At 41.0% G+C, this 21,790-nt stretch overlaps 1 protein-coding gene and 1 pseudogene across 4 annotated transcripts in view; one reads left to right on the top strand and one right to left on the bottom strand.

Annotated features, from left to right (window-relative positions):
• The window catches only part of HHAT (hedgehog acyltransferase), a 352,332-nt gene that overhangs the window by 43,878 nt on the left and 286,664 nt on the right, over nt 1-21,790 (top strand). For all 4 annotated transcript variants that reach the window (XM_058430847.1, XM_032136964.2, XM_058430849.1 and 1 more), the window contains one exon: nt 14,771-14,884. In XM_058430847.1, the coding sequence (XP_058286830.1) occupies nt 14,771-14,884 (114 nt within the window). The remainder of the gene's footprint in view (nt 1-14,770; nt 14,885-21,790) is intronic.
• Nucleotides 1,839-1,948, bottom strand: LOC116458198 (U5 spliceosomal RNA; annotated as a pseudogene).

Genomic DNA, 21,790 nt, shown 5'->3' with positions numbered 1-21,790 from the left:
CTTGCATGAAAGTTCCTTCTGAGGCTGGTGCAATTCTATTCTGCTGGCTGAAGCCGTTACCCTTCTAATCTGATTAGAGGATACAGCCTTATTAAAGCAAAGGACACAGACCAAGAGAGTGTTAGACTTTCAGTGCTTTGGGTGCTGGGCTCAAGGGAGGTGTTTTTTGTTTTGTTTTTTTTTAGATGGGGTCTCTCTCTTGGCCAGCTGGAGTGTAGTGGTGCCAGCACCGTAGCCCCCAGAATAGCTAGGACTGTGAGCTTGTGCCACCATATCCAGCTAAGTTTTAAAATTTTTGTACAGACAGGGTCTTGCCCAGGCTTGTCTCAAACTCCCGGCCTTAAGCAGTCCTCCTGTCACGGCCCCCCAAACTGTTAGGATTACAGGTGTGAGCCACCACACCCAGACTAATTTATTTATTTATTTTTTAAAGACGGTCTTGCTCTGTCATCCAGGCTGGAGTGCAGTGGCATGATCATAGCTCACTGTGACCTCTAACTCCTGGGCTCAAGTGATCCTTCTGGCTCAGCCTCCCAAAGTGTTGGGATTACAGGCGTGAGCCACTGTACCTGGCCTCAAGGGATTCTTACATACTTCATTATTACAAGGGTATCAGAGCCTGAGAAAAATTTCAGTCCATCACATATTGAGCACCATGCTTTTCATTACTAAGATATTTATTTCTAACATTCCTTATGCTAGTAAACTTTCAGGTGCAGCTTTAGGTACTATGTTGGAATTATTTGAATTGTAGTCATGTCTGGGAGTAGATTTCTGATTAGAATCCTTCAAATGCTAACTCACTCTTTCTGGACTCCTCATTTGGATACTTTCAATGTTAAGAACTGTCCTTAGAGGTGGATTAAAGTTAATTTACATACAAACATATAAGGGCTGTAACAGGATTCAGAATTATGTAAGTGCCATAACAAGACTCAGAGAGAAAGGGGGTCGGGATTATTCCAGCCTAGGGCAGGTTGAATAGTGGCGGGATCTGAAATTTGTGGGGAGGTATGGGGAAGTGGGAAGGAGGGAAAACATTTCTTTCTCTCAGTACATTTCCTAAAAGTGGTGCCTGTCAGCATTCTTAAAAAGGTTATTACCTTTTAAAATCATGACATGACAGTTGATAAGCCTTTGTTAAAAAGAAATTAAGCAGCAGCAGCAAGGTAAGAGCGAGATCACAGGGGCACGTGGGAGATGTAAAGTGGGGTGTCTTTGTGTGGGGAACTGACTGATGCCACTTTCAGGGATGACAATAGCTGCCGAAAAGTTCGAGATGGGTGAAGGTTTGTTGTTCCATCATGATTTTGCTCCCAGGTTTGATGAAAGCAAATCTCAGGTCAAATTCTATCTGGCATGTGTACATTTATTAAACACTTACTAGGCAAGCAGTGGAAACCAGTTTACACCAAGCTGATCAGTGGAATCGATGGAGTCCTTCAAGGAGCTTGCATCACCACGTTGCTTTGAATTTCTTACTCGGTAGATAGATAACAGAATATTATCTAGGGAACGATGGATTTGGGGATTTTTCGCAGACAGGCAACCAGAAATTTTCCAACCATGTGGCTGAATTTAGGATCTTAAAAGGCCATCACTTGAGGGAGAGTCTCTCTAAACTGTCTAGCCAGTCTTGTATCTCCAATGTTAAATCCACACGAGAAAATTACGCAAACTTCTACCATGTAAATATCAAGAGCTTTGAGATGGAAAACAAGACTAAACTATAGGCTTGAAAATCGTATCTTGCGTGCTTAATCAACAGTAATAATGAAACATCTGAACCCAAACAGTAACATTTAACTCGTAAGGTCTGTTTTTAGAAAACGTAATGCACCTTGCCAAAGCAAGGCTTCAAAAATTAGTTGAAAACTGATTTATTTCTCTCCACGGAAATCTTTAGTAAAAGGCGAAAGATTTATTCGATTTGAAGAGAAACCAGTTGAATGCCATGTGGTAGTTTAACTCATTATTGTAGTAACTGCAACTCCTAGTACACCGATGGTGCCTACAGTTCCCACCAAAAGAATTACTGCCTACAGTTTGCACTAAAAGAGTTCTTTAATATTCCCATAGTTAGAAATGTTGAGTCAAAAGAAATATTCTTTTAAGCTTTAAAGAATTTACTATGTGCAGGGTACTATGGGTATGCAAATGAGATGTTGAGTCATCACCTTGAGATTCCACACCTTGTTATTCACCGGGTGCCTTTGGTGCTACCACTAGGGGGCGAAGTAGAGGACATGCCAGCTGGGTTCTAAATTCCATCCTGGGTTAACCACAGAAACTCGTTTTAGCCCTTTTTCTTTAATGGGACTTGGAGTACGATTTGTTATCTTTAGCATCATCTTATTTTGAAACAATTACACATTTACAGGAAGTTGCAGCAATAGTACAGAGAGGCCTTGTGTACCTCTACCCAGCTTCCCCAGTGGGGAATCTTTTATTTTTATTTTTTCCCTCAACTTTTAATTTTAGATTCCAGGGGTACATGTGCAAGTTTATTACCTGGGTATATTGTGTGACGCTGAGGTTGAGGGTATGAATGATCTTGTCACCCAGGTACTGAGCACAGTACCCAATAGTTAGTGTTTCAGCCCTTGCCAGTCCCTCCCTCCCACCCCCTAGCAGCTCCTGGTGTCTGTTGTTGCCAACAGGAGGACCTGATGGTTAGCTCCCCAGTGGGGACTCTTCCATAGTGAACTCAAACTCAGGAACTTGACATCAGTACAACCTACAGACTTTAATCAGATTTCACCTGTTTTGCAGGCACTTATTTGTGTATATGTATATAGTTATATGTGGTTTTATCACATGTGTAGATTCATGTAAACACCAACATGATAAAGATACAGAACCTTGAAGAGCTACTCTGTGCTGCCTCTTTGATGGCCATACTCACCCTCCTCCTCTTCATCTCTAATCCCTGAAAAACCACAATGCTTTTTAATATATATGTATGTGTGTATATACATACACACATTTAGGATTCTTGTATCTTATTGGTGAGAAGATATTTTTATCATTCTGCAATGACCCTTTTTGACCCTGGTGATTTTCTTTCTCTGAAGTCTACTTTATCTGCCATTGATAGAGCCACTCCCACTTTCTTTTGATTCATATACGTATGCCATATCATTTTTCATGTTTTAACTTTCCACCTCCCCATTTCATTATATTTAAAGTGAATTCCTGTGGACAGTCTAGAGTTGGGTCATTTTTCTAGCAATCGATTCTGCCAAACTCTGTCTTCTAATTGCTGTGTTTAATTTATTGGGGTTTATTCAGCTTCCTGAATTTGTAAGTTTACGCTTCTTGCCAAATTTGGGGATTTTTTTTTGCCATTATTTCTTTGAACATATTTTTAACCTCATTTTTTTTTTCTTCTTTCCTTCTGGAAAATTTAATGACACCAATGTCAGATCTTTTGTTCTTATATCAAGGGTCTCTGAGGCTGTATTTTTTCAGTCAGTTTTCTCTCTTGTTCAGATTGGGTGATTTTTATTGACCTATCCTTAGGTTCAATAATTAAAAAAAAAAAAATCTCACTCTGTCATCCAGGCTGGAGTGCAGTGGCACAATCTTGGCTCACTGCAATCTCTGCCTCCCAAGTTCAAACGATTCTTCTCAGCCTCCTAAGAAGCTGGGATTACAGGCATGTACCACCATGCCCAGCTAATTTTTTTTTTGTATTTTTACTAGATAGGGGGTTTTGCCATGTCGGCCAGGCTGGCCTGGAACTCCTGGCCTCAAGTGATCTGCCTGCCTCGGCCTCCCAAAGTTCTGGGATTACAGGCATGAGCCACCATGCCCGGCTCAATAATTCTTATGTAATCTACTTTTGCTATTAAGCCCATCTAGTAAGTTATATTAAGTATAATATTGCATTAATGTAAATATTATTATTTATATCAACATTTACTTAATACTTAATTTTGTTTTGCTTATTGTCGTTCCTTAGGCCCTGAGCTCTCTAGCCAGTCTGCTCTTTTCACCATTCACAATCTCCTTACATTTATTTTATATATTACATCCAAGGGTTTTAGCTGTCATTAGTGGAGGGATAGGGATAAATGTGCGTACTATATCTTGCCTGAAAGCAGAAGTCTCTGTGTTTTAGTTTGTGTTTTAAAGTAAGTCTTAGGTATCATAAATAAGATGAGTTATTTTATTAATACACAAATAGGTTTCTGAAGAGAGATGGTGGAAGCAATGGACTGTGGGGGAAGGATGGGGCAGTGTGCCCTAAGGATGTGGTGAGCCTTGGTCTCGTTCTTGTCTGTCACTATTCCCAGTCTCCCAGGCCCCTGGGCTGCCTGTGATGGCTGGTGGGTTCAGGGGTGCTCTGGGTGGGGAGGTGTCTCTTGGACAGCTTGGGCAGCTAATGGGCAAAGGGGACAGATGTAAAGATGTATGGGAGAACTCTTCAACATAGCTCTGCTCACCTGTTTCCCTGGTTTTTCAGGCAGTGTGTAAAGTAGAAAGGTGGTAGCTGGGATTATGGAGGGTTCCCTTCTTCTTCCCCTAGATAGATGGCAAAAGTGTTAGTTCTCCCTTTTTCTCTCTGAGATCACACTTTCTTTAATTGGCCTTCTGCCCTGGGGGCCTCCAACACTTTGGGACTCCATGTGGAGTTCCAGTTTGCTATGTTTGCCCACTGCAGAGATGTTCTGTACAAATCAGTTTTCTTGTGTATGCGAAGACTTCCTAAGTAGAAAGTAAGTTCTCTGAGTGTGAGGATCATTTTAGGGGCTGTGGCCCCCAACAGGCTGGGGATCTTTTTTCCTTCCACGTTATTGTGACTCACTTTGTCTTTTTGATATTCTGAGAAAGTGACACTAATGGTGTGTGTGATTTATTAGCATAGTTTGAAGTTGAGGAATCATGATTCTGTGTAATTTGTTCTCTAGTCATCTCATTCTATTACTTTTTTTATCATGATCTCTAATTTATCACCTTTTTTCATTGTTTATAGCTCTTTTTTCCATATACCGTGTAGAAAATAGTGTTTTTCCAATTTGAGAGATGTGGGGAAAATAATACAGTTTTGTGCCTTCAACTTCACCCTGAAATTTAATGTTTCTTTTTAAGCATTTGATTCCTTCTTTGCTGGCTTCAGGAGGAAAGGAAAGGTGGGAATATGGCATAGACAGAGCAGGGAGACAGAATCTATTCAAGTTAGACCGAATAGACTCTGCAGTGTTGCTCTCCTGCGTAATCCAAAGTGACTTCTGAGAAACAGGTCGGTAGGTAGAGCTGTGACCAGAGGATGTTACTGAGTTTAGGTTGGCAGTTGGGCTGAAGATACGCAAAATAACTTACCCATGTTAATTAGGTCCTCTTGATGTAATTAAACCCTCTTAAGAGGCTTTCTCTTTTCTTCTTCCACAAAACACCTCCCCTTTACCATTTTACACTGGACCAATTTGCCTGGCTTCTGTGGCAAGGGGCAATGAAGAGGCTGGGAATGGTACGCAGTAGAACAGGGCAGCCTGTCCCTGTCCTGTTGGCAGCGTCCCTGCCCTCGCAAGCATCTTCACCTATGCAGGAGGGTGAAGATGTTTCAGCAGGGACTTTGTTATTTACAGAAAAAAAGGTTTTATTAGTGGAAGCATTTTATCTTTAAGAAAGTATTGATTGAGAGAGAGTGTTGTCTCTGGAAATTGTAAGCAGTAAAATGATTTAGTTCAAATTCTTTTAGAAATAGAAAAGCAGCTGTTGAAGGAAAAAGAAAACTCTTCCAATAATTGCTCAATGAATCATTAGCCTGAGTTCATTCGGAGAGCAGTGCCTCTTTTGTGCAGAATTCTTACAAAATTAGACTCCTTTTGTGTTTCTTGTCTGGAGATTTACGGGCCATTAAGGTCAGTTTGCTGCCTTTGAGTGTGCAGGGAAACATTTATGATTTCAAGAACCTTATAAAGGTTTTCCCTGATCTCAGATAAGTCTCACTCAGTGTAATTAGATATTATATATGGTCTCAAAGTAAACAATAAGCAAATAATGCTATTTAGGAAATAGGTACACACTCATGTATAGTATTTCTGTAGTATTTTATTTTTACAACTTGCTAGATATGAGGATAAGGAAAATAGTAAATATATTCAGCTCTATACTGTTTGCTCTGAAGGAAAAAGAGGTATAATAATGAAAAATGTAAACTGGTTGGTAAGATAGGTCATTTCCTTGTTTTTCTTTAAAAATTGATATACAATAGTTGTATAAATTTTTGGAGTACATGTGATACTTTGATACCTCTATACAATGTGTAATGATTAAATAAAAGTAATTGGGATATCTATCACCTGAAACATTTCTTTTTTTTTTGTATAGAGAACATTACATATATTTTGGTTTTGAAATACATAAATGCATTTGTGACTGTATTCTAACAGTCACTGCCTTCATTACCTAGTTCTTGAGCATTCATGGGGTTGACCTAGCTGGTGTTTTCTTCCATTTCATTTTCCTCCGTTGAATAGGCTTATTTCAGACTAGTGTTCTTCAAAGTGAACTGTTTTCATAATGCTTTTGTTATAAAGTTAGAGCTGGATTCCAATCAGAGGAAACATTTCTTCCGTAGTATGTTAGTCATGGTTCCATTGCAGACAACAGAATCTATTGCATTTATTTTGAAAAGAGAATTATTGCAGGGATTTAAAGACATTTGAGAATAATAGCCTGTAGGAGCAGGCACTAAGTGAGCTACCAGAAACAGTTCCAAGAGCCACTGTACACAACATCTGCTGCCACATAGCTCCTGGGCTTGAGAACCTGGGGTTCTGGTGCCACATCTGACAGCTTCAGCATCTCTGAACTGACTGGACCCCAGAATCTCCAGCATGGCTGCTGCAGAACAGCCGAAGGGCCTCTGCCACCATTTTCTTCAGAAGTCTCACAGGCCATACATGTTTCTTTACTCTCAAAGTCCTAGTGTTTGTATTTGTTCATCAGAAGCTCAGCCATTTTTAGACCTGCCAGCTACAGGGAATTCTGGGATATGTAGTTTTCAACCTCCTAACCTGTAATGTGTAGGAAGTCATGCTAGAGAGGAGTAAATAGTCGTGGTTGAATTAATCGGCAGTACCTGCTGTACAAGCAGATGTTTTCTTCTTAGGAATAGGTTAAGATGGTTGCTTTCCCGAATGCTGAAGTTCCTTTTTGTTAAACATGGGCTCACTTCTTTTCAGTCCACAGTCTCTAGAACTTTCTTCTTTCCTTTTTTTGGACTGGGTTTGGGATCTTGAACAGCTGAACTCTTATATTTTAACTATGAGTGCTTCTAGCTGTTTCAGGATATGCAGCTTGAAAACTCCTGGAGTTGTGTTTCTGGGCCTATCAAAGTAAAATCGAGTTTGTTGTTTGTTCGTTTATTTATATATTTACTGAACAAACAAGGACATAGTACTTCATACATTCCTGGCTGTATTCCAAGTGTTCTCCATACTTTAGTTTATGTGTTTCTTATAAATATGAAATGGGTGCTCTATTGTAATACTACTGTACTTTGGCCATGTGTTGAGAGTCAGTAATTGATTTTTCAGAGAGTGGGTCTTGAGTTGGTCAGGATAATCTGCAGAGCAGATCATCCACTGGAACTATTCTGCGAGCTTATATTTTCTCCCTGCCTGGGGTTATAAAGGCATTCTAAGGCAGATACCAGGTTCTCCACTTTTGGTGTCTCTTCTCCCCCTTTCCCAGTAGACTGCTGATACCAGGTTTCTAAAAATAGTTTGACTCATTGTATAATCATTCAAATTTTTCAAATTTTTATTGAGCATCTAATATGTTCTGTTTATTGAAGAATACAATGCTTAATATATATGCAGACCCCGTCGGAAAGGAGCTCACAGTATAGTGGAGAGACAGCTCAGTAACCTGTAATTAAAGCACAGTGGGGGCTGGGCCTGGTGGCTCACGCCTGTAATCCCAGCACTTTGGGAGGCTGAGGAGGGTGGATCACTTGCAGTCAGGAGTTCAAGATCAGCCTGGCCAACGTGGTGAAACCCTGTCTCTACTAAAAATACAAAAATTAGTTGGGCGTGGCAGTGTGCACCTGTAGTTCCAACTTCTTGGGAGCTGAAGCAGGAGAATCACTTGAACTCAGGAGGTAGAGGTTGCAGTGAGCCGAGATCGTGCCACTGCACTCCAGCCTGGGCAACAGAGCGAGACTCTGTCTCAAAAAATAAATAAATAAAATAAAATTTAAAAAAGCACAATGGGATAAGTTGCTTTGATACAGGTAACCATAGTGGCATATTGTAGAAGCATAGGCAAGGGACACTGAGTCCAGGCTGAGTGGATGGATTAGGAAAGGCTTCCTGGGAGAAGGCTTGCCTGAGCTGAGACCTGAAAGGTATGTCCTCATTCACATGATGCTTCAGTGATGGTTTTTCCAAATAGAGGGAGCAAAGTGTGGGAGGCCTAGCTGCATGAATGTGGTGCTGTGGGGTCAGAGGGGTCAATGCAGTTGTAATGTGGGATGGTGGGGGCAGTGAAGGTTAGGTACAATGATGGAAGGGTAGACGGGGACAGGGCCATTTTATGAAGAACTGCGTGAGTCTCACTGAGAAGTTTCTCTGGAATGCTAAGGGGAGCACATGAAGAATATTAAGTGGGGGAAATAACATGATCAAGTATGCTTTTAAAAATATTACTTTGGTGCTGTGTAGGGGGCATGGAATGGAAGGAATAAAGCTAAATGGGTAGAAGTGAGTAGAGAACAGTCTGCAGAATTGAAGTAGGTCTAGCATATAGTACGGGGAGGAAAACGATTTTGCAGTAACTCCAAGACTTTCCTGGATAACAAAGCCTAACTGATGTGCTGTGATTTAGTATATGAAGCAGCATATACTAGATGCTTAATAAAATTTCTTGAAAGATTTGAATGATTATACAATGGATCATTTAAAAAAAAATTTTACTTTTATTTTTTTGAAACAGAGTCTTGCTCTATTACCTTGGTTGGAGTGCAGTGACATGATCTCGGTTCACCGCAACCTCCACCTCCCAGGTTCAAATGATTTTCATGTCTCAGCCTCCCGAGTAGCTGAGATTGTAAGTATGCACCAGCACTCCCAGCTAATATTTGTATTTTTAGTAGAGACGGGGTTTCACCATGTTGGCCAGGCTGGTCGTGAGCTCCTGGCCTCAAGCTATCCACCCACCTTAGCTTTCCAAAGTGCTGGGATTACAGGCATGAGCCACTGCACCTGGCCTCAAATCGTTTTTAAGCCTCATCCATGGCCTTTCTTAGACTCTGCTTCATTTGTAGACGTAAACTTCTGAGCTGATAGCAAACTATCTGCAAATACCATCCATAGGCATAATAAAGCAGTGCTCCTGACCCCCATCTCACTAGGAGATAAACAGTAGAAATATTCAGCAGGTCTTGGACTGATTACAAAAAAATCCAAAAAGACTCCAAAAACAGTGGGACCTGGGATCTGGGTTGAAGAACTAGCGGACTGAGCTAACTGATGTGGCTATAGGGTGAATTTCTCTCATTCACTTAGGGTGTCTCGGTGAGTGCCTTGGCACTTGGCTTGGTACTTTACATTTTAGTCTGTTGACCAGGCCTTATTAGCTATGTGTTTGTGTTGTTTTCAGCTGGAGAATAGTCCTCAGTTTTCTGGGGAATGCAAGAGAAAGCACAGAACCAGAATTTTAACCATCTCTTGTGATGACAACACAGTACTCCAGCTAAGAGGCTGAGAGTGAGTTGTGATCTGGCAAGGTTGAAGGGCGATGAGAATTCAAGGCTAGAAGGAGGAAAGATTTGCTCAGTGGTGAGTTGCTAGGCCAAGTCCTCATTTGCCAGGAATTTTTTCTTAAAACTTTCTTCCCTAGTGACATAAGGGTGTGAGAAGAGGGGACGACCCCCTCTCCACGGGTGGTTGACAAGCACTTTCTTAGTATTTCTTTCCTTCAGCCTGGAAAATAACTGTCTTTCCCATTTTCTGAAAGGAATCTTAGACATTGTGCTAGTGGAGCCCTTCATTTTACACACAAGGATATTCAATTCCAGATAGTTAAGTGACTTTTCCAAGTTTAAACAGAGGGAGGAGTGTGACAAGTACTAGATGGGCTGATTTTTTGGCTCCATTCCTGCCCCCTGCCGTTTTAAAGGCTTACTGAATGTTGAGCATCTAGGAGACGGATTTAAGTCAAGGTTCTTGCTCTCAGAGAGCTCTATTTTTCCCTCCAGAGAGAAACTACATGAATAAAAGTGATATAATAAATATGCCATAATAAAAGTTCTAGAATTGAGATGTGGATGACAGAGAAGGGAGTGCAATGAGGTCCACCCGGGAGGTAGGGATGGGAAAGCTTCACTTTGGAGCTGACATTTGAATTGTATTATTTAGTGAGTATTTTGTGCAAGTCACTGGGCTGGCTTTGTGGTTATGGGGCATTAATGAGGCGCACTCTAGGTTGGAGATTGTCTAGTCAAATAGTGTTGTGGGGCAAAGGGGTGGGAAGGGCAGAAAGTCCAGGTACAGGGACAGGCATGAGTAGAAACATCTCAGAAAAGGGTTTCCTCCTTGGCTTCAGACAGGCCTAGGTTTGAAACCCGGCTCTGCCCCTTATTAGGTTTGGACAAATAATCTGCTTTCTCTGACCTCCAGTTAACTCATTTGTAACACGGAGGTAAAAAACAGAACTACTCAAAAAAGAAAAAAGAAAAAATGAGCTTCAGGCCGGGCATGGTGGCTTATGCCTGTAATCCCAGCACTTTGGGAGGCTGAGGCTGGTGGATCTCTTGAGGTCAGAAGTTCGAGACCAGCCTGGCCAATGTGGTGAAACCCCATCTCTACTAAAACTACAAAAATTAGCCAGGTGTGGTGGTATGCACCTGTAGTCCCAGCTATTTGGGAGGCTGAGGCACGAGAATCACTTGAGCCTGGGAGGCAGAGATTGCAGTGAGCCGAGGTTGTGCCACTGCACTCCAGCCTGGGCAACAGAGCAAGACTGTTTTGAACTCAAAAAGAGCTTCAAATCACTGACGAAATAAAAAGAAAAAGCCCCAAAACTTATTTATTTCAACTACATGACATTCTGGAAAAAGTAAAATATGGAGACAGTAAAAAGATCATTGTTTGCCAGGGACTGAGGGGGCAGGGTCAGGGTGGGAGGGATGAAGAGGTAGAGTACAGAGGATTTTTAGGGCAGTGAAACTATTTCATATGATATGATAATGGCGGATATGTGTTTTTATACATTTGTCCAAACCCATAGAATATGCAACATCAAGAGTGAACCCAAATGTAAACTATGGACTTTGGGGTATCCATGTAGGTTCACCAATTGGAACAAATATATTACTGTGGTGGGGGATGCTGATGGAGAGGGGTTAAGGGGTCTATGGGAACTCTCTGTACATTGCGCTTAATTCTTCTGTGAACTGAAAACTCTCTAAAAGATAAGGTCTATTAAACAAATGAGCTACTTTAAAGATTGTTATGAGGTTGTAATTAGAAAACACATACTCGAATGTTCATCAGTGACTGGGAAGAAAGGACAGGTCTGTCAGTTTCACTGACATATGAAGTTGAGTTGCGGCACTGTTACCCCTCTCACTTTGCAGTGGGTTTTTAGTGTGTTTTCATTATGGGGTGTGGTGGTCTTGGTGCTGGGGGTCTTCCCATTTAGACTTTGAGCTCCTCTTGGTGCCTAGAGTAGAACTCCGCTGTGGGTAGGAAAAGAGGCAGTTACAAACACTAGGCCCAGACCCTTTCCTTTGTTAAGAAAGGAAAAAGTGTTTTGCTAGGAAGTTAGATTTACTATTTAAGAAACCCAGAACGATCATGTCTCTCAGAGTCCTTAGTATTGCCTGGTAGCAGAATGCAAGCCTTGGAATAAACAACCACATTTGTTAACTTGTTCAGTGAATTCCGAAGTCTGGGTGCCCAGAACTTTGAACGGTGAACAGGAGGATGACTGCTTTGTTGGTGAGTGTTAGGCAGCAGCTTCGGAGTGTGTGCCCTCCCTGCCTGGGAATGGTACGGGGTGGGCTGAGCTGTTAAGGATTCTGTGAGTTTGTGAACATTCAGCTGTAGGAAGGCATAATCAGTCATGTAGACTGGTCCCCAGGCTGGTAGTGTCACATCACCTGGAAGCTTGTTAGAAATGCAGAATCCCAGGTCCCACCCTTGATTGACTGCATCAGATTTTGATGTATTTTAGCAAGATACATAGGTGGCTTGTGTCCACCTTGAGGTTGGCTGTGGGTGACTTCTCCTTGGAGTACAGCCTCCCTGCTTCCATGGAGAAGCCTGCCTAGTTCTGCCTGGCTGGGATTTAGCCCCAGTTTATATCTGACCCCCCCATAGAGTGCCAAAAAGAGGTTCCTAATTGACTAATAACCATGGAGTCAAGAAAGAAAATGGGGGAAGGGACAGAACTTGATGTTGTTCCTGATTTCAGGCTTTCATGTTTGCCTTGAAATGTGTGACTGAGCCCAGAGTCTATAAAGCTTTTGCTTCAAGAAGCAGTGAGTCAATATGTTTCTTACCCAAATCATTAAACATCATCTTGACCTATTCATTGGCCCAGCTTTTCTGTTTGGTCATTTCCCTTAGGTAACTTTTTTAAATAGGGAAGAATAGACATGAGAGAGATATTTTTATTTCCTTTAAATGAATGTTTTCTGTAATAATTAGCGGTGAAAGGCCATGTGTAATTTTTGTTGATGGGATTTTACCAGCAGAGTTTTCAGGAGTCCTGGACTTTCTAGTGGAATAGAAAGTCTTATATGTTTTGTTGTGTTATATCCTTTTTTCCCCCCTAAAAAATGAAACTTGGAGAAGTTTTGAGGCATAGGTAAGCTTGGGGTCATGAATTCTAAATGTAATTCTAAGTGTTCAAAAATGTTATATTTAAAAAGCTCAAAAATTTTTTTTTTGAGTTTGTATTAAAAAACGTCTTGGCTTTTGGTGTCTTTTTAGCTGTATCCCTGTTATATAAACGTGGTATTTTACTAGCATGGCCTCATCACATGACCTTTGAACTTATTTACGTTTAGTTAATTGACTCTCGGCTAATTTGGAAATGTCTAGATGGGGAAATAAGCTGTGGATCAGGGATCAGGAGCCAGGTTAAAGCTTTGAGTTCTCTGCTGTGCTGCCTGGCTGTGTGTTGGTGGGCATGTCCCAGACTCTGGTGTAGTCATCTCTAAATGAAAACAATTCAACTAGATACATGATTTCCAGCAAGGGACAGGGGCTTTATGAGCAGGTCATGTATCAGGATCTGGGGTGTGGGGAGCATGTGTAATTTGAGAATGCACAGTATTGTATTTCCCTATTTGAAGAAATGGGAAAACTTTTTTTAAATGAGTGGCACAAAGTAAAGCATGATACAGTCTTGGTTGGTGGTTTACAAGGGATGGGAAGCACATGGGTCTAGCAGTTAGTAGCGGGTACTGCTGTTTAATGAGTACTGTGTGCTGTTATAAACTTTTAATGTACGTGTGCTCTTATTTAAGCCTCAAAAATCCCTGTAAGGTAAGTACTATTGTCATATGAAGAAACAGAACAGAAAGGTTAAGAATCATGTTCAAGGTCATCACAGCAAGTGTGTGAGTAGATCTGGGCTCTGGACCCAAACCAAACCTCCAGTCTTAGCTACCTTGCGCTCATAGTCTGTTATGAATCAAGATCAATTTTATGTGTATCTTACCTTCTGCAAAAAAAAGTTTTATTTGTATGCAACTGGTATGACATTACCCCACAATCTTAGGTACACCAAAAAAATCACACTTTTCTTCAAATCCAATTAAGAGAGGCTTCAAGTTCCACTTGCAGACATTGGTAAGGGGTTCGATATCAGTGGTCATTGCAGGAGTCCTTTTCCAGGCACACATTTTGGTTAGAAAATTCTGAGACCTCAAATCCCCCTCCATCCTCGTGGTGCTGAGCTGTTCACTGGCCAAGCCTGCATTGCCTGTTTCAGGGTGACTGATGACAGTGTGCATCTCTCCATGCTCCTCTTGGCCTCCGTGGTCCCTTCTGGGGCTCCTGAGGCCATGACTTTGAGGCGCTGGTTCCTAAGCATCCACATATCCACTCTTGTCCGAGGTTTCTACCTACTCCTGCTGGGGAGCTTCATAGATGTGGAATCTGGTACCGATGCAGACACAGAATGCCACATGGACACAGAGCTTCTTGGGGGGAAGGGAAATGTACGTTTCATTCTTTTATTATAAATTTATATGAAATTAATTTCTCTGACAAATTACTCTGTGTGTAAATGGCAACAAGACTCAGAATGACTGACTTTAAGCCATTTTATTAGTGTCCAATTTACATTTCTCTTCTTAGTGAAAACATCTAGTTGTCTAAACTGGGATAGCCTCAATTCATTACTTATACTATCCCTGTGACCTTGGGTAAATGAATTGAGTTCCTTAAGTCTCTGTTTCATCTTTTGCAAAATGGAAATAATAATAGCATCTATACTTTAGAAGGCCCTGGGAGATCAGCTATAACAAAGACACTGAGTTGTAGAAAGTCCGAGGTGCATTTGAGGAATGGCAATGACAATGATTCTGTTAGGTTGGTGCAAAAGTAATTGCAGTTTTTGCCATTACTAATAGCAAGCTGGAGGGGAGTGTACAGGAAGGTGGGGAAAGACTAGAAGTGTGTAAATCCTGTTTTACAGAGTTTGGACTCACGCTGGCCTTCTTTCCAGTTTTATTACCTGGAGTTTGTGTTCTGACTCAGACGTGTACTGAAATCCCTCTGATAAAGTATTTTGTCCTATTCAGGATGCGACCGACTTTGAGTGGAGCTTCTGGATGGAATGGGGGAAGCAGTGGCTGGTGTGGCTTCTCCTTGGCCACATGGTAGTGTCTCAAATGGCCACACTGATGGCAAGAAAGGTATGATTATATGTGTTGTTACCTTTTAAGTGTGTTTTTCCTTTGCTTCTTGTGAAGAAAGAGTCCAAGCTAGGAATCAGAAGACATGGATATTAGCACTGGGAGCCTGGAAACAATGATAAAGTTGTTAACAATCAATATAACATTTAAGATAAAAGTTCATAGTTCATATCCTGCACTTACTTTCTCCAACTTATTTTCAGACATTGAACATAAAGGTTGTGGTGTAAAGCTAACCATGGAGGGTGGTGGTGGTCTTTAAGATCACTTCTAATCAAATGATCAAAAAGTTGCCTGTGGTTGAGAATCTAGATGAGTTCACTTTCAAATTCAGAAGAAAGTTGATGATTTACTTAAGAAGTGGGAATAATTTTAGTGTCAAGTAGTTTATGCTGCTGTCGCTGTTTTAGATGGGAAGTCCAGTAGCATTTTGCTCTTGCCTTGGGCTGGCTTAGAGAATGAGAGATTCTTCAACGTGGTTATTTGAAAACTACTTTTATATGAGGCAGGATTGAGACCCTCTTCACAGGTCTAGCTACCAAGGGACCTGATATACTGCCAGGAGGATCTTTCTGTCACCTGGGGGCCAGGGGATTGCCCAGAGGCCTCTGATAAATACTTCTTGTTTGCTATAGACTGCTGATGGAGGAAAAAGTCTGTGCTTGGAAATTTACCGAATAAAAGCAAGACACAACCAAAATCTGATTTGGAAGTCAACTAGGAAAAATGTTTTGATTCTCAGAGGTTCCTGCAGGTGATAAAACTGAAGTAGAAGAGAAACAGAAACCTCTGGAGATTGAGACCAGAAAGTGAGATGCAGAAACAGGATGTCCTGTGGTTAGAGACGTGCACCTAACTTGGGCCAGTTCTGACTCTTTCCTGAAAATGGGTGTTTCCTGGGCTTGCTTCTCACCCTGGAAGACAGGAAATCCCAACAGCATATGAAGTTCCTCTTAAATATGTACTGATTTTTTTTTTTGTACTCAAGTGGCTGCTGAACTGGCAAAATCCAAAATATTAGACGTTGTCAGATCTGAATATATTTTAAAATTTCATATAACTTTATGAGCAGACCTAATAATTTTTTTTTGTTCCTAAGCTAGTAATAAATATATCTACCTCAGCCCTCATTAATGGTTTTCTTTTCTCCCACAAATTTCTGTTTAGTTTTTTTTTCCCCCAAGAATTCAAAATTTCTGGAAATTTAACATTTTAATTCATAACAAAGTTTTCCCATCCATGTGTAAATGACTTATTACCATAAGTCTCAGTTTTCCCGTATGTAAAATGAATAGCTTCATACCTGTTTTTCTTTACCTCTGTGAGGGGAAGATGATATACTTTGAGGATTGTACTAAGTTAATTGCGTAGTGGAAGAGTGCTAGACATTGTATTACTCATGTTTGGTCCTTGGTTTGATTAGCTTTCTAACCTGAGCAAAGGTTTTCACTGCATCTTCATTTATGGTCTTAGTGCATTTTTGTTGCTTATAACAGAATACATAAAACTGAATAATTTTATAAAGAAGATGAACTTATTTAGTAATTTATGAAGAAAAGGAATTTATACAGTTATAGAGGCTGGGAAGTCCAAGTCACCGCATCTGGTGAGGGCCTTCTTGCTGACATCTCTGCAGTCCTGAGGCAGTGCAGGAGATCACGTGGTGAGCATGATAGCTCAGGTCTCTTTTCCTCTTCTTATAAAGCCACCAGTCCCACTCCCGTGATAACTCATTAATTCATGATATGGTTTGGCTCTGTGTCCCTACCCAAATCTCATGTCAAATTGTAATCTCCACGTCTTGCAGGAGGAGCCTGGTGGGAGGTGACTGAATCATGGGGGCAGACTTCCCCCTTATTGTTCTCCTGATAGAGTTCTTATGAGAGCTGGTTGTTTGAAAGTCTAGCACTCCCCGCTTTGCTCATTCTGTCTTCTGCTCTGCCGTGGTAAGATATGCTTGCTTCCCCTTTGCCTTCTGGCATGATTGTAAGTTTCCTGAGGCCTTCTAGTCATGCTTCCTGTTAAGTCTGTGGAAGTATGAGTTAATTAAACCTTTTCTTCATAACTTACCTAGTCTCAGGTAGTTCTTTATAGCAGTGTGTAAACAGACTAATACAACCTATGAATGAATTAATCCATTAATGAGGGCAGAGCCCTCATGATCCAATTGCCTATTAAAGGCTGTACCTCACAATATTGCCGCATTGGGGATTGAATTTCAGCACCAGTTTTGGAGGGGACAAACATTCAAACCATAGCAGTTGTCCTCTGTAAAATAGGATCAGTAAGATAGTATTAGTTTTTTTTCTCCCTTTAAAATATGATGAGCTTCATTGGTTAGACATTTCATCCTTAAAAGTAAAGATGAAACATGGAAAAGTGGGACAAAGAGAAAGCATAAAAGAAATGGTTGAAGTAAGTTTAAATATGTCAGTCATTACAATCAACATAAGTGGATTCTCAAAAAAGATGAAGATTGTCAGACTAGATGAAAAAAAGAAAGAGAAATAAAGGAAAACAATAACCAAAACGGAGCTCAGAGAGGCTCTTCTTAGCTAGATATCCTTAAAACAGAAGGACACATAATTTGAAAGTAAAAGGTATGAAAAGATATTCCAGGCAAATATTAAACCCCCTCTCCCTCTGACAAACTACTGGTGCAGTTTTATTAATAGTGGCAAAGAGCATTACTAGTGACAAAGAGGGCTGCTGTTTAATAATAAAGAATTCATTTCCTATTAGGAAGATATTAAAACTCTGTTTATTTGCTTCAAAATATATAGAGCAAAAAGTGATCATAAACATAAAGATAGATAGGTCTATTATTGTAGGGGGAGATTTTTTTCTTTCAATAGTTTTTGGGGTACAGGTGGTTTTTGGTTACATGGATAAATCTTCAGTGGTGATTTATGAAATTTTAGTGTACCTGTCACCCAGGCAGTGTATACTGTAGCCAATATGTAGTCTTTTATTCCTCACCCCCACAACCTTTCCCTCCAAAGCCCCAAAGTCTTTTCATTCTTATGAATTTTATACATTCTTATACATTCTTATGCCTTTGTGTCTTCATAGCTTAGCTGCTACTTATAAATGAGAACATAGGCTGCTTGGTTTTCCATTCCTGAGTTACTTCGCTTAGAACAACAGCCTCCAGCTCCAACCAAGTTGCTGCAAATGATGTTATTTCATTCCTCTTTATGACTGGGTAGTATTCCATGGTGTATATATACCACATTTTCTTTATCCACTCATTGGTTGATGGGCACTTAGATTGGTTCCACATCTTTGCAATTGCAAATTGTGCTGCTATAAACATGCAAATGCATGTGCCTTTTTCATGTAATGACTTCTTTTCCTTTGGGTAGATACCCAGTAGTGGGATTGCTGGATCAAATGGTAGATCCACTTTTAGTTCCTTAAGGAATTCCCATACTGTTTTCTATAGTGGTTGTACTAATTTACGCTTCTACTGGTAGTGTGAAAGTGTTCCCTTTTTACCACATTTACACCGATATCTATTGTTTTTTGACTTTTAATTATGGATTAATAATTATGGAAATTAAGTTGAAAAGCAATAAAAACAAGAACTACTTTTGTGAAACTAGAAAGTATTCATATACTTACCTCATAATAATTTTCAAGATGAATTAAGGAGTTCAAATGAAAATCAAAAGTATTAAACTTTTAGAAAATATGACATAGAATATTGATGTTGGCACAGAGAAAGATTTTTTTATACAAGACACAAAAAGTGCAAATTATAGAGGAAAACACTGATAAATTTAACTACATTGAAATTAAAAACTTTTTATCTAATGACACAATAGAAAAGTGGAAAGGCAAGTCACTAGTGAAGAAGTAATTTGCAAACTGACAAAGGATTGGCATATGGAATAAAGAGATTTCATTAAAAAGGCAAAATCACTCAATAGAAAAATGGTACAAGATATGAAGAGGAATTTGTAGAAGAGGAAACATAAATGATGAGTAAACATATGAAAAGATGTTAAATTCATTAGTAATCAAACAAATGCATTTTAAAACTACAATAAGATAACATTTTATGCTTTCTAGTTTGGCAAAAACAAAACAAAAATCCCCTGATGATATCAGTGTTAGCTGCCTGAACTCATACAGAAAGGGTGTTGAATATACATTGGTAAAACTACTTAGTAACACATTGTGTAGTAAAGCCAAAGAGGGGCCTACCCTACAGCCGCCAGTGCTATGTGACTTTTTTTTTTCCCTTTGCAGACACGATCTCATTGTGTTGCCCAGGCTGGAGTGCAGTGGTGTAATCATGGCTCACTGTAACCTCCAACTCCTGGGTTCAAGCAATCCTCCTGCCTCAGCTCCTGAGTAGCTTGGACTATAATAGGCTGTGACACCACACCTGGCTAATTTTAAAAACTTTTTGTAGAGACGAGATCTAGCTGTATTGCCCAGACTGGTCTTGAACTCTTGGCCTCAAGTGATCCTCCCATTTCAGCGTCCCAAAGTGCTGGGATTACAGGCATGAGCTACTGCACCTGGCCAGATATTTCATATATTTTTAACTGAACACATGGAAGAATGAAATGATGGGCAGAAGGAACGGTGGGAGTTGCCCTGGGGACACTGTGTTTTTCATCTGTCCTCCCCACGTCTCTGGGCCATACACATCAGGACCCACATGGCCTCCTCTGATGGGTCTCCTTTGCCTCTCACCCTTGTTCTTGTTCCTCCTTGTTTGCTTCCTGTAGATCAGTGTTTCTTAAATTTTTTTCAGTATTGTCCCCAAGGCACCTTTCTAGATAATTTCTTTCCCTGATCATCTCTCCTCCTCTGTGAAATTTTAATACTACAGATATCCTGTATATATCTCTTGATGTACTGTGTGTATGTCTGTGCTTTACGCATAAGGAGTAAGGTTTTCTTGCCCCCAATAACCAACAAGTAACCTAAAACTTAGATAAAATATAGTACTAATCTTCTACAAATGTTAAATTATTAAAAAAATAATAGAGATGGAGTCTTGCTGGTCTCAAACTCCTAGTTTCAAGCGATCCTCCCACCTCTGCTTTACAAAGTGCTGGGATTACAGGCGTGAGCCACCACGCCCAGTCATCGCTCATTTTAATTTCCATTCTATCCTTAGGTTTAGCCTACAAAATCTGCCCCACCCCACCTCATTTGGAGGAGATACAACCCTTGTTGAGAATGCATGATTGAGATTAATAACCTGTTCCTGATTAGATGCCCCTCCCTCTTTCCAAAACTCCTCCACGTTCAGCTCCTGTTTTGCACCTGACATTGGCAGAAATCTAGCTATATTAGGATATAGATGTCCCTTCATTTAATTTGCTTGTACTTTTGAGTTCTTGCTCCTCCTCTCGTGGGAGGCAGTATTTGGTGTGGTTAAGAGCACTAGGGTCAATCCCTGCATTGCCACTCTCAAGCTGTGTAACCTTAAATAAGTTCCTGAATATCTCTAAGGCTGTTTCCACAGTTGTGCAAGCAGGATGGCACTGCTGGCTTCGTGGAGTTGTGGAGAGGGTCTGATAATCAAATGTTTTTCGGGGTTATGCTTGCACATGAGGACAGCCCGATAGATGGTGTCTGCTGCTGTCATCTGCTGGCATTTGCTCCTGGGAGCAGTTTATGGTGTTCAAGAATGGAGGTGACCGTCTTGAGATTCCAAAATCCTCAAGGGCATAGGCCATGTCTAGCATCCGTACCAATGTTCCCATACTGATGGTCTTTTCAAGCTTGTCTTGGGTCCTGGGGGAAAGGACTGAGAAACACAGCCCCTTCCCTTGGGGAGTCACAGTTGAGTGGGAAGTTAGGAAAGCAAATACGGCTCACTCTTCTGTACCTGATGTGGTTGGCTGGGCACGTTACGATGGGAGAAGGTGTGGGCCTCACCTGCCATTCTGGTTTCAGGGCAGGCCTCTGAGAAGGTGGCTTTTGAGCTGTGGCTTGAAGGAAATGGAGTTTACTTATTTCAGCTTCCCACATCTTGTTACCAGGCAGGGGTGGACAGGTGGACTAGTCTTTTTCTCTGCAGAGCACATGTTATCCAATGTCAGTAGGAGGTATTCTTTTGCATTTTTCTTGGAATGAGGCAGAGTGAGCACTGAGTCATCTCCCTCTGTATGTGCCTCTCTCATCCTCTGGGTGACCACAGGTTTGATTTGTGAGCCAGCTGGTGGGCCGGGTTCTGCCTGTGGCTGGGGCACAGTGCTTTCTTTGTCTGAGTTTGCTTGGCCCTTACATAAGTATGAACCACAGCGTTGGCCTCATTAGCTCTCTGCTTTCACCACCTGGACTAAGTGTTCCAGATGGCCTTAATTCGGGTAGTTGTTTTTGGTACTTACTCGGGGTGGAAGATTTAGGCTGCACTTGTCCTTTTTTTTTCTCCCCATTCTCTGAGGCATCCTAAACTATAGGCAACACTATGCAGGGACAGGCTTTAGCAATTCTTGCTGTTATAGCCTTAAGCCCTGAAGGATTCTAGCCTTCTCCTTTATCTACTATCTAATGTCGTCTCTTCCTTGGCTCATTCCACCTCCTCCCATGGAGAAGTGACAGGTTATTTTTATTTTCAAAAGCATGATGTATCTTTTTTTGCCATGGTGAGAAATAAAACTTTCCACTGAGTTCCTTGGCTCAGTTAAACACCCTTTCCCTGGATGAGGCTCTCCCTTTGGGTTTTGGTGAGACTTCATCAGGAGCCAGTGCCCTTGGAGGGAAGGCTGAATCATGGCTCTGAGCTTTGCCTGTGCCCTTGTTATGATTGGATTGGATGTCGTGGGTCAGACAGTTGCCTCCTTTCATGAACGCCAACTGTGGCCTCACCACCACCTGAGACATTGTGTTCTCTGCCCTCAGAACCAAAAAATACCCCTGTGTGAACTTTTCGAGAAG

The sequence above is a fragment of the Hylobates moloch genome, unplaced genomic scaffold (assembly GCF_009828535.3).
Source record: "Hylobates moloch isolate HMO894 unplaced genomic scaffold, HMol_V3 SCAFFOLD_18, whole genome shotgun sequence".
Lineage (NCBI taxonomy): Eukaryota > Metazoa > Chordata > Mammalia > Primates > Hylobatidae > Hylobates > Hylobates moloch.
Note: the sequence above shows the minus strand (reverse complement) of the source record. Positions and strands in the feature narration are given on the sequence as shown.